The sequence below is a fragment of the Argiope bruennichi genome, chromosome 7 (genome assembly GCF_947563725.1).
Source record: "Argiope bruennichi chromosome 7, qqArgBrue1.1, whole genome shotgun sequence".
NCBI classification, from domain to species: Eukaryota; Metazoa; Arthropoda; class Arachnida; order Araneae; family Araneidae; genus Argiope; species Argiope bruennichi.
The window spans coordinates 17,557,823-17,572,591 of NC_079157.1; the positions used below are offsets into that span (position 1 = coordinate 17,557,823).

At 26.5% G+C, this 14,769-nt stretch overlaps 1 protein-coding gene across 4 annotated transcripts; it reads left to right on the forward strand.

Moving 5' to 3' along the window:
- The first annotated feature begins 934 nt into the window (after nt 1-934).
- LOC129976538 (stAR-related lipid transfer protein 7, mitochondrial-like) lies at nt 935-13,033 on the forward strand. Of its 4 annotated transcripts, none has more exons than XM_056090159.1 (9): nt 935-1,708; nt 4,579-4,641; nt 4,795-4,949; nt 5,442-5,491; nt 6,054-6,167; nt 6,309-6,353; nt 8,426-8,563; nt 10,005-10,089; nt 12,594-13,033. In XM_056090159.1, the coding sequence occupies exons 1-9, from the start codon at nt 1,251-1,253 to the stop codon at nt 12,740-12,742; spliced, it is 1,257 nt and encodes a 418-aa protein (XP_055946134.1). In that variant the 5' UTR covers nt 935-1,250; the 3' UTR covers nt 12,743-13,033. The 4 variants fall into 4 exon arrangements, with proteins under 4 accessions (XP_055946134.1, XP_055946133.1, XP_055946137.1 ...); XM_056090158.1 differs by having other exon boundaries at nt 937-1,708; nt 4,774-4,949; XM_056090162.1 differs by lacking the exon at nt 4,579-4,641 and having other exon boundaries at nt 955-1,708.
- Nucleotides 13,034-14,769: the final 1,736 nt, after the last annotated feature.

Consider the following 14,769-nt stretch of genomic DNA (forward strand, 5'->3'; position numbering starts at 1 on the left):
GTCGTTATTTTCTGAGCACGGGATTTTGATTTCTTCATACGAAGCAACCGATTCGTTTTTTCTCGCAACTACAGGATCTAGAGATGCATAATCCACGATTTTTTGAATAACAAATAATATTGCTATTGTTATTTTTAAATATGCGTTCCAAATATCTGTGATTTCAATCATATTATTAATTAAAAATTATTACTTAATATTAAATATAAAATTTATTAATTGTAATTAATACTTAATTTACTCATTTAATTAACGTGTGAATGAATTAATTTATGTGTTTCAGCTTACTTCTTAAATTTTATTTTATTTTTCTCAAAACTATTTATTTAATTTATTTATTAGAGTGAACCATTTTCTGGAAAAGATGAGTTGAAAATATATGTCATTTCTTTAAAATGTTTACTTTAGTCCTATATTCTACCAATAGATGGCGCCAGCAGTAAACAGAGTACATGTAATCAAAGTCAATCATGTCACGAGCAATAAAAAATGATCTGTATGGAATAGTGCATCATCAAATAGTGCATACGAATATCGGTGACTTCGCACTTTCCAGTGAAGCCTCGCACTTTCCGGTGAAATCACCGCTGCGATAAATTTCAGTGATATGCAATTCAATGATACGATACGATAATTCCAATAACCGGTCCGTTCACTTTTCAATCCAATCACAGATTTCTTTCGAGAGCTTCCATTGGACAGATCGTATTGTCACCGCTCTGGCAAATTTCAGTGATATCGTATCGATTGTTAGTTTCTATCGTGATCCAAAACCTGTAATCGAAATATCATCAGTAAGATCGTATGAAGGATTTGAATCACACCCCTCTTTGAAAAGTATTGATTACTTGTATTTGTGACTTTTTGATATTGGTTACGTTATAACCGCTCTGAAAATATTCGTCATCCCTAGTTTTAATTGTAATTTCTAAAAATAAAAGTATTTGAATTGAATCAATGGTATGAATATTGCTCTTAAATTCAGAAAGAGATGTAGAAGTAGTTAAATCATGTTAACTGTAACTGTCTTGATTTTGTTTATCAATCCGGTCAAAATGTGAACACAATTTTTTTGCTCGGAAACGTGGTACGCAATTTTAATTAAAGCAAGTAATTTTTTTTGTTTTAATTATTACAATGCCAAAATTACTAAAAATATTTGTCAAATAAGACTATTATATTCTAATAAAATTGTAAATCCATATGACTGTGAACTAGACCGGTGCTAGTCGTAAAGAAGATAAATAAATATGAATGGATCTTTTGTTTACAACAAAATAGCGAGAAATTTCCGGAAATGTTATCGCTGTTGTAATGAAAACGAATTTTCCCTGGAATTAAAAAGACATTTCTCGTTTTCCGCATCGATTGATCCTTCTAAACGCCGGGTGTTTCCGTTTAAGTCCATATTTGAGTTGGATACTAGGAAAAAATTATGGTATGATTTTAAGTTGCAGTGTAATGAAAAACTTGTGGTTCTTGGTGAAATATTGACAAATCAGTGCAATTTCATTGCTTCACAAAGAGTCCGGCGCCTGTCACAGATGTGGAACTTATATAATCAATTATATACAGAACAATCTATAAAACGCATCTTTTCTCAGCTGGCCAAAACCTTGAGATCGAAGCGTCGGCCTTTTTCGGTTTTACTAGGAGCGACCTTATTTAAATGGGAAGAAGAGAAAATAACAGATGAAGAAATATATAAGTAAGAATTTTCTGTTCCGAAGCTTTTTTTAGTGTGCTGAAAATTAATTTTCAAAATGTAAAGATAATGTTTAATATTTGCTTATCAGTATAGTTGGGGTAAATGCAGATAGCAATTAGTGTGGGATTTTCAATTTAATAATTTATTTTGTGCATCCTTTTGAAATTGAAATCCTGTAATTAATTTAGGCTTTCATTTAAGGTGAATACACTACTTTTATACTGTTGTCCAATATCATGAAAATACTATGCATTATTTGATGAGAATCTGTCTCTACTTTAAATGAAAAGTTATCTATTTGAATTTTTCTGTCCAGGATTAAAATAAGCATACTAATATGTAGAGTACATTATATTTTGTTATGTATGAATGCTTATTATTCTATGCTGCAATGTTTTGTTTTTTTAATATGAAAATATTATTTGTATTGATTTATGCATAAATTGTAGCATGAGATAAATAAAATCTGATCTGAAAATGTGTTTATCCCTTAAAAAAAAAGAGAGAGAATTTTTTTTTTCTTACAGCTTTATATAGTACAAATAATATAATTTTATAGTTACAAAATATAATGATGTGAATTTGCACTTATATCAACCATCTTTACTGTGGAGAATGTTTCCAATCTTTTTTGTATTAAAACATGTTCATTAGTTTATTTTTCATGTCATGCAATAACATATAATACAAGGCATTCTTAAGTACAAAAAGTATTGAAATTTCTGCTTTCTTTTATTGTAGCCTTAGCAGTTATTATTTTATGTGGTGCATATTTAATATCATATGAAAAAAAAAAAAACCCATAGACATTAACTTTGTGTCCTGTAATTATTTTTTTTAACTCTATGGGATTGTTAAATGAAATTGAGATTTAGCAGATCATATTTGAGATCTCCTTGAATTTCTGTTAAATTTTAAACAACATCCATTGTCAGAAAGTATATGCAAATGGACTTGATAATTAAAAAAGCAATGAGTTAAGTGTTTAAGATTTAGTATAAAATTTTATTGATAAATTTCTCGATCTTTGGGTACTTTGAACCAAGTCTGTCAACATATTAATTGACTGTTGGTCTCAGTATCTGATTTTGTATAAATGTGATAGCACAAGAGTACAAAGAATTTGATAATTGAAATTTAATACATGTTCCTTTTGATTAAAATTGTAAACCTTATTCAAATTTTTATTGCAATTGACTCAAAGGAAGGCATTTGAATAAGGTAATGAAATTCTTCATTACATTATGTAGCCTAAAACATGACATATTGGATCAATATATGCTAAAATTTATGGAGATTGGAGAGACTTATTTTGTGACCATTATCTTGCTTTTCATGATCTGTTTGCCTCTTAATGTCTACTTCATGATATGTCCACTATATTTGGACTGTACGTAATGCCTTGTGTTAAAAAAAAAAAGTGAAAGAAGAAATTTGCATTTTTTTTTTTTTTTTTTTTTTTTTTGAATTCCAGGGAAGAAACATTGTCTGGACTATATTTGAGATGATTTTGATTTTTATATATTGAATCTTTTATTTATTTTGTGTTAAATGTATGTACATCTTTAAGTACATTTTTTTAAAATATCAATTTTTCATTCAATTAAGAATAAAATAACTGAGAATATTTTTACTAGTAACATTCAGTAATAATATATTTCAATATTTAATTTTGAAGAACTGTATATGGTACTGTTCTTTCTGTAAAAATACAACTCTAAAATTAGCCTGCATTTGTTGTTGTTTTCTATTTGTTTGCAGTTATAATTTAATTTGCCAAATTAAATAATATTCAGGTCAATTTAGTTAATTAAAAATTTTATTTAGGAGAAATTAATTAATCAATGTAGACTTTTCTAAAATAAACTGAAAAATGCAAATATGATAAGTTTGCTTAAGAGAGGGACAAAAATAAAAATTTTCTTATACAAATACATACATATTGAAATTGTATGTGAAAAACGCATTGTGTATGTACCCTATTTTAATTAGTGGAACTAATCACTTTAATCACCTATTTTAGTTAATAAAACTAATCAATTACTAAGCTTCTATTATTATTTCTCCAGTTTTGACTTTTTTCCCCTCCCAGAAATGATTTGGATAATTAGAATTCTGCTATTGCAGTGGTTCCTAAAGTGTGAGTTGCAAGTTTGTTTTTCGTGAGATTTATCAAGGCCTTCAATGCAAATGCATGTTTACAAACTGTGCTAAAATATAAATAAGGTTTAAAATCTTCATCCTGTCTTGCATTAGAAACATTTTTTGTAAAATTTTGTGTAATATTAATTTTGTTCACAAAGGCTCTTTTAGGTTCATAAAACCTGTTTCAGAAGATGTGAGCTGCTGTTCTCAAGAAAGAAACTTGATGAATTAGATCAAAAACCCACTTTATTCATTTTTCTGATTTTTTAATATTCAGTTTTTAGAAAGTGGTTTAAATATTTAAAATTTTGGGAAATCCTGTTTTATAGTTTTAAAAGTTTTATCTCTACTTCAAAATGTCATTTTAACGAAAATATTAAGAATAAATTTCCATTTTGTGACAAATATTGTTTCAAATGTTGTTGACTTGGAGTTTGTAAATATACTAACATAGAAATCGAACATAAGGTTTATCAGCATGAATTTACGAAAATAATATTTTGAATTTCAGTTTGTGCTATTTGATAAAAGTTTCACTTTTAATAAAAACCTTTTATTTATTTTTATTTATTTATTTTTTTTTCCTTTCAATTTAATGTTTTATTTTCCTATTAGTGAAAGGAATTAGAAATTTTAGTTTATATCCCTTTTTTTTTTTTTTTTGCTTGCATTTTTCTTTGCATGTATAGATTTAATTTTAGTTTCTTTTCCCTTTTGTTAATTAGTTTCAGGGCACTTGATGAGTATCTGCTTGAAGAAATGATCTGTTTAAGAAATATCATTTCTGTGTGAGTGTTCACCTCTCTTTGTTGGATAATTCTTGTTCCAAAGAGTAACTTCAAAATTCTGTTTCTTTAATGTTTTTGTTCACGTTCCTTTTGAAATTAGTATTTTTACTATTAGAATTTCATATTCTATAGCTGCATTTGTGAATTGGATAGATATCAAAGCAATGATGACAGCAGAAGAAATACATTGCCTGGTCAAAATCTTGTTAATAAACTTGTCGAAGATGGCTGGGAACCAGTTATTCAGAAAGAATGCATTCAAGTTTGGAGAAAAGCATTTCCAAATTCTTACCTTTATGAATATAAAGGTATGTTTGGTTTCCTTCATTTTGAAATACAAAATATTTTGTTTTCTTATTATTTTTGATTGATACTTAATTTTAGAATATGTGGGATGTAGACTCATTTGTTTAGCCAATAACTTCACATACAATTTTCTGTATATAAAAAAAAAAAAAAATGCATTTTTTTAATATGAATAATTTTACACAACTATGTTATGTACTATTGTTTCATCATTATTTTTTTTTATTTATATTATAGGATATTATGGAATTGTCATTTTAGCAAACATAAAAGAAAAGAGAATTTTATTTATTTAGATTTATTGTAATCTAAGCAAAAACCTATTTATATGATAGACTAGTTACGATGGAAAGATTATAATTAATTAGTGTTTAATAGGTAATTTTAGTTTTTAAAAATAATTAGGTAAGTCTATGCTATCACATTCAATTTTTTTATTCTATGCATTAAATGATATTTTAATTTTAATTGTATGTTGAATTTTTCTGTCATAGTAATGGGAACTTTTTATGATGTGCCTGCAAGAACATTTTTTGCTGTCCAGGTAAGTTATTTAAAAATCAAAAATTTATTTATTTGCTAGCCTAAATGCAAACTTTCTCTTTGAATTATTCAAAGGATTTTTTTTTGTATCTAAATATTTTAATATGTTCCATAACATAACTATTGAAATAATATATTAAGATATTTTTTTAACTGCATAAGTATGTTTTAGATTAATGAATTATAATAAATTTTCCTTAAGATATTGCTGCTAAATTTCTAATTTTGTTTCTAAATTTTAAATGTGATGTGATAGAAAGGCTATTCTACATCCAAAATGTAACTGAAATATGCAGTATCAACATTACTTTAAAATTCAGCGGTTCTTGTAAAATTGAATTTCAAATAAGTTATTTGCCATTGTTGAGAATTATAATTATGTAAATTTAAATGTAACTTTACATAAGCATTTAAACTGATTAAGGGGCTTAATTTATATAGAGAGTTTTTCATATGAAAAATAAATGTAAATTTAGATGAAAATTATTTTTGTATGTAAAAAGTTTTATATACTACTCATTATATAATTTTTTTAAATTTGTTCTAATGTATTCTTTTTACAGACTGACATTGAATATAGAAAACAATGGGATAAGCTTGTTATCAAGCTAGACATCATCGATAAAGAAGATGTCGAAAATGGTTGTGAAGTTATGCATTGGGTTATGCATTATCCAGTAAGAAAAGAAATCATGTTTTTAATAAAGCTAAAACATTCTCTAATATTCTTTTGCTTTTCTAAAAAATGTTTCCTTTTTCCAAGTTATGAAATGAAATTAAGGAATTGATTTACTAACATGTTTTGATATTCATTTCAGTATCCAATGTACAGTCGTGAATATGTCTATATTAGACGAGCTGTGGTATGTAGCTTCTTTATTAATTTTATAGTTAAATTAATATTAATTTAATATTTCAATATTTAATATAGCTTAATATTTTATATTATCTATTAAATACAAATTTTTTAACTAATAAAAACATAATCAGTGATAGCTGAAGTTGACATAGACTGCTATGTGCTGTGCCAACAAATGTGCACAATATTTCCTCATTATCAAGAAACTTTTAACTCAGGAAATTGAATAAGTATTCTACACCAAATGGAATTAGAATTATTACGTAGCCTATTGCTTTACATAGTAAATTAGTTCTAAGTATTCATAATGTATTGAAAAGTGATTGATGTTCTGATTGGTCTAATGAAGTTATCTGCTTAAAATGAATGCTATAATTTAAAATGATTGCTCTTTCCATAGTCACATAGAAGCACTTTTGATATTGTGATGTACTGAAAAGATTTCCTTTCTGCAAGAGCACACAATTAAATAGTTTATTTACATTTTGTTTATAGGAATTCTACCCAATTCTCATTTCAGGCTAACTATATCTAGAGATATTATTATACCATTACTGAAAAACAATGAATTTTACAGTACCAAATTGAAAATCTCAATGCTGTCTGGTTCTATTCAATCTCTCTGAACAAATGGGCTTTTATTAGTATTGATTATATCTTCCCAATGCACTTAATTAAGGTGTTTGGTCTTGTGCATACAATTTGTATTGATCTTTCGAATCAGGCCACTTAATAGCTGCTATCAGAATGCAGCACAGATAATATATCTAAATAACAAGCATTTCTTCTGTGATTTTTACTTAACAAAATTTCTCACGGCCACAGTAATTTCAATTACTATCTCAAGAAATTTGGATTATCGGACACTGATCTGTGCTCTTGCAGTGATGGTGGAGTTCAAAATGTCGAACATTTACTTTTTTCCAAACTTACTGAAGGGAGAAGAGATTTTATTGTGGGTCTCGATGCCTATAATATTAAGTTTCCACTTCGCTTCATGTTTTGGTTGACCATAAAAGGGCTTTTTTCTCATTCTGTAAATTTATTGCCTTTGCTCCTTCAGTTTTTAATTATTCTTGTTTGTTTCTTTGCTTTTTTTTTTTGTTTGTTTTCCTGTTTTTTTTTATCTGTTTTTATCTATGTTTGTAGTTGTTTCTACTTACTTCTGTAAGCCTTGTGCTGTACTTTGTGGTGCACAGGGATTGCCGTATTGCTAATAAAAAAATTACATCTAACACACACAGATTACCTTTGTTTTATGCAGCTTTTCTGTCCACAAATGATGTACATCTGCCAAACTAATGATGAATCAATTCTCAGATGAAAGAGATAGCGGTGCATCTACAAAGCAGTGACACATCTGCACTCCTGATTTTATACTACAAAATATATGTCACACTACTACTAACCTTTACTCATACCAAGTGTTCCAACAATTGGTGATTAATTTTGAAAATCAGTAAAAAATGGACCTTATGCAATAGAAATGCAGTATGTATCAGTTGCAGTCTTGGAAAAATCAAGAAATTTTATCCCACAAAATAGCAGTTTTAACTGACATTGCTGCCAAAAACTGGTACTATAGGCATCAGCAACAGGTGAAGTACTTGAGATCTGAACATTTTTGCTTCAGAATGAGCCATGTTTTTGCTGCAAATGGTTGTTACATTGAAAACATCTTTGTTTAATTTTTTACAACAGTCTTTGTAAAATTTTCATAATAGTTTTTATTTTTCCTATTTTGCAGCATTACCTGTTTGTGGCATTGTTAACTTAATTTGCAAATTAGTGGAAATTCCCTCATTTGCCAAACATAAAGCTGCAAAGGATGCTTTTCTATTGCATTCTTTTCTTTCTTTCTTTTTTTTTTTTTTTTTTTTTGATTTACAAAATCCGTCAGTCATTTTGGGGACACCCAGTATTATTATAATTGAACTATATTGTAGATTCTTGTGTTAATCCATGTACTATTAGCTTGAACTGTCATTGGTAATAGTAAATGATATATGAATATTTTAAAATTCTATTCATGATTTAAATATTTAATTTATAATAAACACATGTAAATACTTTTAGATAAGTCCTGAAACCAATACTATGGTGCTTGTATCAAGAGCAACTGACCATCCTGCCTGTCCTGTAAATAATAAATATGTCAGGGTCACTGAATATAGCTCAAGAATGGTCATCAGGCCTCATAGGACTTATGATGATGTAAGTTATATTCTATAATTGAATTTCCCTACTGAAATTGGCAAATTGCATGTAAACTTTTCAAAGAATTTATTATTTATAATAATAATACTTCTTATATATTTTTAAAATAAAAGTTTATTCTTAAATTTAATAATTATTTATTTATTGAATTAAATGTTTGAAAAATTAAGTTATATTCTTAAAATGTAAGTTTTTGCATTTTTAATCTCTAACTGGTTTTCAGTTCTGCTTAATTCAGAATCTGAAATGGCCAAGTAAATTATATTTGGAGGTTTTATTAACTCAGAAAAATTTTGGAACAATCATCTTTTTTTATTTCCTTCTTTTCTTTTTTGAAATATTTCCTCAACTAATTCATTATTCTTCAAATATATATTTATAAGAATAATTTCATATTAGTTTTGCTTACTGTATATGCTAATAGCTTTAGTTTCTTATATTTTTTGATAAGTTTCATATTTCTGAAGAAAGTTTGTTGATAGAAGATTTAAATGACTGATGAGAATGATGAAGTTTCTATACTATCCTCTTTTTTTAATAACTTTTTTATCTTAAAATAAGTGCACCAAAAATGAAATCATAGTGTGTTATTAGTAAAATAATCGTAGAGTATATGAGACAACAGTTTTCATATTGATTTAGTTTTTACTCTCATATAAAGAAAGGCTGTGTTGCAGTCGCAAATGTGGAGTCACCTAAGAAAATATTAGGACTTTTAAAATTATCACAGTAATCTTTTTTCTCATATTATTCAACACTTGTAAAAAAAAAAATCTTATATTATATTTGTTAAATAAATATACTTCATTAAGCTTTTGTGGGGCAATAATCAAATAATATTTTATTTTGTTGTCTGTTTTCGAAGTCTAGAGTAACTACAAATTATTACAGTGAAAACAAAATCAAATAGAAAAAATGTTTAAGAAACTCTGTTAATAAAAATAAATTGATTGTTGTATGTACTAAAAATGCCCTCATGTTAATAACATACAATCTGCAGTTTCTAAAATTTGAACATAGAGTAAAATTTTGAAAATGTTTATTATATAAACTCACATTTTATATCAATAATTCACTAAATATTCACTTTAGTGTTCATTTTGTCTGAAATGATAATGTTTAGAAATTGTTTTATCACCACAACTTGAATTGGATAAAAATAATTTCATTTATTATAAGAAGAACTCTACTAATCTTTAGATCTAAAAGGATTTTTTACTTATTTATTTCTTCGACTTATTCATTTCTTTGTATTATTTTGAGAGTATCACCCATTTGGATTGACCCCAACTGTAATTGATAAATTAAATATTTTGTATAGTTGTATTATAATTTTTTAAATATTTATTTTTGAGTTTATTTATTCTGAGTGTTGCAGAATATATTGTTGAAATTATTAAATATTTTACTAAATTTTAATTTTTTTTTTCCCCCTCAGAATGGATTTGACTACGTACTTACTTATTTTGACGATCCTCAAGCTGCATTTCCTACTCCAGCTTATAATTGGATGGCATCTTCTGGTAATAAAAATTTGATAGATGTATTGTAGTTTTACAAAATAAAACATACAAAATATGATATGTAAAACATACGCTAAATGGCTTAGTGTTAAAGTCCTGTCTTTATTTGAACCACATTTCTACTAAACACTCAATATGTAGACCTTTTGCATGTTAAATCTTGTATCAGGGATCGAACATTCTCCTGCTGATATGGTTTGTAAATTTGGTGATGAAGGATGCCAACCCAGACACTCTCTTCGTCTGACCATGTTTCAAAACTGTGTGCTCTATCTATAAACTGCCCCCATGTTAATGGGACAATATTGTTGCAAAATTATAAAAGCAAGTCTTTTTATGAAATCTTTGCAATATTGGTGTTCATATAGCAATTTTGCAGTGAAAATTCTGGAGCAGTAAGAAAATATTAGTTCTGAATTTAGCTGTGATGAGATATTTAATTTAAAACGATAGTCTAAAATGATTAATTTAAATGAGTTAACAATATTAGATGATCTTTGTCATTTCAAAACACTTTTTGATGCATTCAGCTTATGTAATAATTTATGTAAAATAAAAAATAAAAATTACCATTTTGTATAAAATTTCATATTTTTTCAAAAAAAGAATGTCATTTTTGGATATATTTGCCTTATATTATTATAAAAACCAATGTATATTATTTACTAGTGAAAATGCTGTGATGTTTTGTATTTTCGTCTGCATATCATAAAATCTGTTATTAATGTGTCCTTGGATTTCAAATTGCTGTCTCTCTTTTAGACTTTGACCCATGTCATTTCTCCCTGCGTTTCATTACTTTTTGCCATGTGCTCTATATTTGGCAAACTTTCACAACAGTTGGCAGTTTTTCAGTAGTCACATATTTTTAAAACGTATTTCAAATTTTTAATCTTAACTTTAATGGGTTTTGGTACGAATTTAAAATATTTCATTAATTTCTGCTGGTTACTATATTGTTGTCCTTAACAAACAAATCCTTTTTATTTATTTATCTTAATTACTTAAGAATTATGTTTAAAATAAAATTTAAAAAATTTTGACTGGCCTTTTTTTTTTTTTTTTTTTCCCCTAATTTTGCAAGAGTTTTTTTTAAAACTTAATGCATATAGACAAGAAGGAAGTTATAAGCAGTATTATTTTTCTTGAAATCTCTTCAGAGTTGATATCACTTTCAAAGAGTATATGAACTGTGTTTCTGTATAATGACTTAGAAACTATTCCTCATTAATAATTTAGTAAAAAATAAATTGTTTTAAATTATGTTGTAGAAGAATGCAGGAAATTATTTTGCTTTTCCTTAAAGATCCAATTTACTGACTCCCTTTAAAATATTCCAACTTATTTTGGTCCTTGAAATATAAACATTCATTGAACTTAATTCAATTTATGATGCTTTATTTTAATTGGTGCTTTAATTATCGGTGTATCAGATGACATTTTTTTTAATTAAATATTTGCCTGGATATGCATAAATCTCTCTGTGTGTGTTACAAAAATTATTATTTTTTATCAGATGGCAACAGTTAAATGTAAATAAATCATGAAACCAATCTCAAACTGCTTTATTAAAATATTTTAGCAGCTACATTGAATTCGAAACTTCGAATAAAACTACATATTATTATTAAATATGTCCTAGTAAATATTCGATGTGTCACAAAAAAAATCTATTCAGTCAGTGGAAAGACGATACAAAGGAAATCAAGAAACAAGTTGCAAACAAAACATTTAATCGAGCACAAAAATAGGCTTAATTGCCATCCATCTCAGATGAGTAATTGATAAGATTTGCGTATGGAAAATTATGTTCCTATCTTTCAAATCAATTATCTTACAAAAATGATCTTTTTGTTATTTTAAGATTCAAAAATTTTCTTTTCAATGATATCAATTCCATTTCCCATAACTTTAATGATATTTTACAAATTATTTTGATATATTACCTATAACAATGTTTTTAAATGTTATAATAGAATTCAAACATCCATCAAAATATTCAATCAATTGCTTTTGCCAATTGTTAACTCCATAGTATAGAAGTTTCTCTTCCACTTTTATTTTGTAATATGCACGCTTTTTAATTTGCAGTTAACTATCATTTAACAATCTAAAAAGTCAATAATCTGGGTGAACAAACTTCACCAAAGGCAGCTAATATACAATAGTATATAGTACAATAAGAAATGTAAATTTTGTACCTGATATATGTACTAAAGGTATGATTTTCCTCATTTTTATGATATTTTTAAAAATTTTAATTATTATTTTCAATATTAACAGTAATGTATTAATGCTTCATTAAAAAAATTTAAAATAATTACTTTTAAATGAATTTGCCTAAATAGTATGGAACTTGTAATAATTATTTATTAAAATTTCAGTTCTACATCTCTTTATTGATACATTATCTTAAATCAGACACATAAGAGGAGTATAAACAGTGCATTACTGTATTGTTTTTTTTTAAATTTGTAGTAACAATTATGTGGAATTTTTTTTAGGTGTTCCTGATTTTGTTGAGAAATTGCACAATGCCGCAAGAGAACTCCACAAACAGGAACAAAGGAATATATCTAGTTTATCTATTACTAAGTCACAAAATCAAAAAGAATCTTGTTCTTCAAACAATTTAGAATATATGTACATGTAGCTGGATTGATAAAGAGTTATCACTCAGGCATAATTAGCATAGACCATTTTTAATAGACGTTTTTAATATTTATTTTATTCACCTCTTTCCCCTGAATTTTTATGATTTAAACTTCTGGTTAACAATCATGATTATTTAGAATGATGTAGATAGGGAAGAAATCTAGATTGATGTATAAAAAGAAGATTTGTGAAATATTGTATGATAGAATGAGATATGACATACATATTGCATAATAAAGAATCAATATAAGAGTTTTATTGCTGGAAACTTATTTGTTTTTGTACTTTTTGTTGAATAAATATATTTTGTTGAAATTAAATTGTGGTTATATAAATTGCAGTATTTTACTGTTTGTGTAGCTTGAATATTAATGTGTATTTTCATTGTAAATATATCTTTATTTTTTTACATATTTCTTTAGAAATTGAACATGTAGTTTGGATAAGAAAGAAAGGTGAAATCAAACAACTAAAATGTTATGGCAAGAGTTTAATATTAAAATAAATTAATTTCCAGTTTAACATTACTGATTTTAAATATTAATTGCACAATAATGAAAACTAATTGCAATATATTGATAATGATACTATATACATTAAAAGATTGGAATTTAGAAATGTGAAATAATGTAAGGCTTCAAAAATATGCAGAGTGTGTCTAAATTCATTGACAAGCTTTAAGGAGGAGTAAGTATGGAATTCAATTATTTTTTTCAATAGAACGTGAGTGTATAAACAGCAGGACATTTGAGCAGTTTATAATCCTGGACGTTGCCTGGAATCCTGGACGTTTTGTGAAACCTTCTTTTGATGATTCATGAATGATGTTAATGATTTATTTGAATTTTTTTTTATGTTAATAACTGGGAAAATACATATTTTATTTATTTTTTTAATATTATATCATTGAAAAAAATGACTAAAATTTAAAAATTAGCCATAATAATTCTAATGATTTCTTTACTTACTATATAAGAGCATTTAGTTATTATGATAGATTATAAGAAATTATGAATTTCAAAAATAAACTTTAGTAATTAATATTTTACAGTATTTGTCCTGTGAAATATTTCTTAACTAGTTAAATGAATAATTAATATTTGATATAACTAAGCAATTAATTATACATTAATGTATTTAATGATGATTTAAATAATTCGATGTAAAAGATTGTAATCAAAATAAAATCTCAATTTCTTACAAATTTATTTATTTGACAATTAGGTTAAAATATTTAACTGGCTTGCTTGCACCCTTTGCCGTCAGTCCTAGGCAGCTGCCTAATTTCCCCACTGATCACAAAAGAAAAAAAAAAAAAAAAAAAAGACAGCTGCTATAGGGGAAGTTGTTTGTCTGTGAATTAAATAAAAGGGTACACGCATGAAAAATATGTGGATTTAATGAAACAAGGAATTATCAATAGCACAACAGTATAGCTGTGTGAATAACAAAAGATTTCATCTGTATATAGGATGAAATTCAACTTACTAATCATTGGGTGAGAAAACAAAAATAAGCAGGGTGTCTCAAAAAAAGGAATAAGTCAAAACTCCCTAACTGTGAGTCACAACAAAAGCGAATGTGGAACCTTCTACAATTTGCAAAAATGTGATGTGGGCTTAAAAACTTCATTAAACCACGTGGTAGAAACACGATTTAAAAAAAAGGCGCAATACATAAATAAGCGGTTTATGTCAAAGGATTAGAAATGAAGAAAAGTGTCTTTCCAATACGTGGATAACGTAAAGAAACCTTTAACATTTTTTTTCCACACAATATATCAGACACGTCATCTGTTGTTCCAATTTGCAGTTTCTCTTAACATTATATTTCCTTGCAACATCTCAAACACCACCCATCTAATCAGAATACTCAATTTTGTTTGCATACATATTTATTTCGAAAAGTTAATATTTGTGTATTCGGTTAATGTACGAAATTCATCTAGAAAAACGTTTATTATTTTCATTTTTTTATTGTTCTTGTTGTTTGTTTAGTTGTATAATTTATTCTTAATTGTAATTT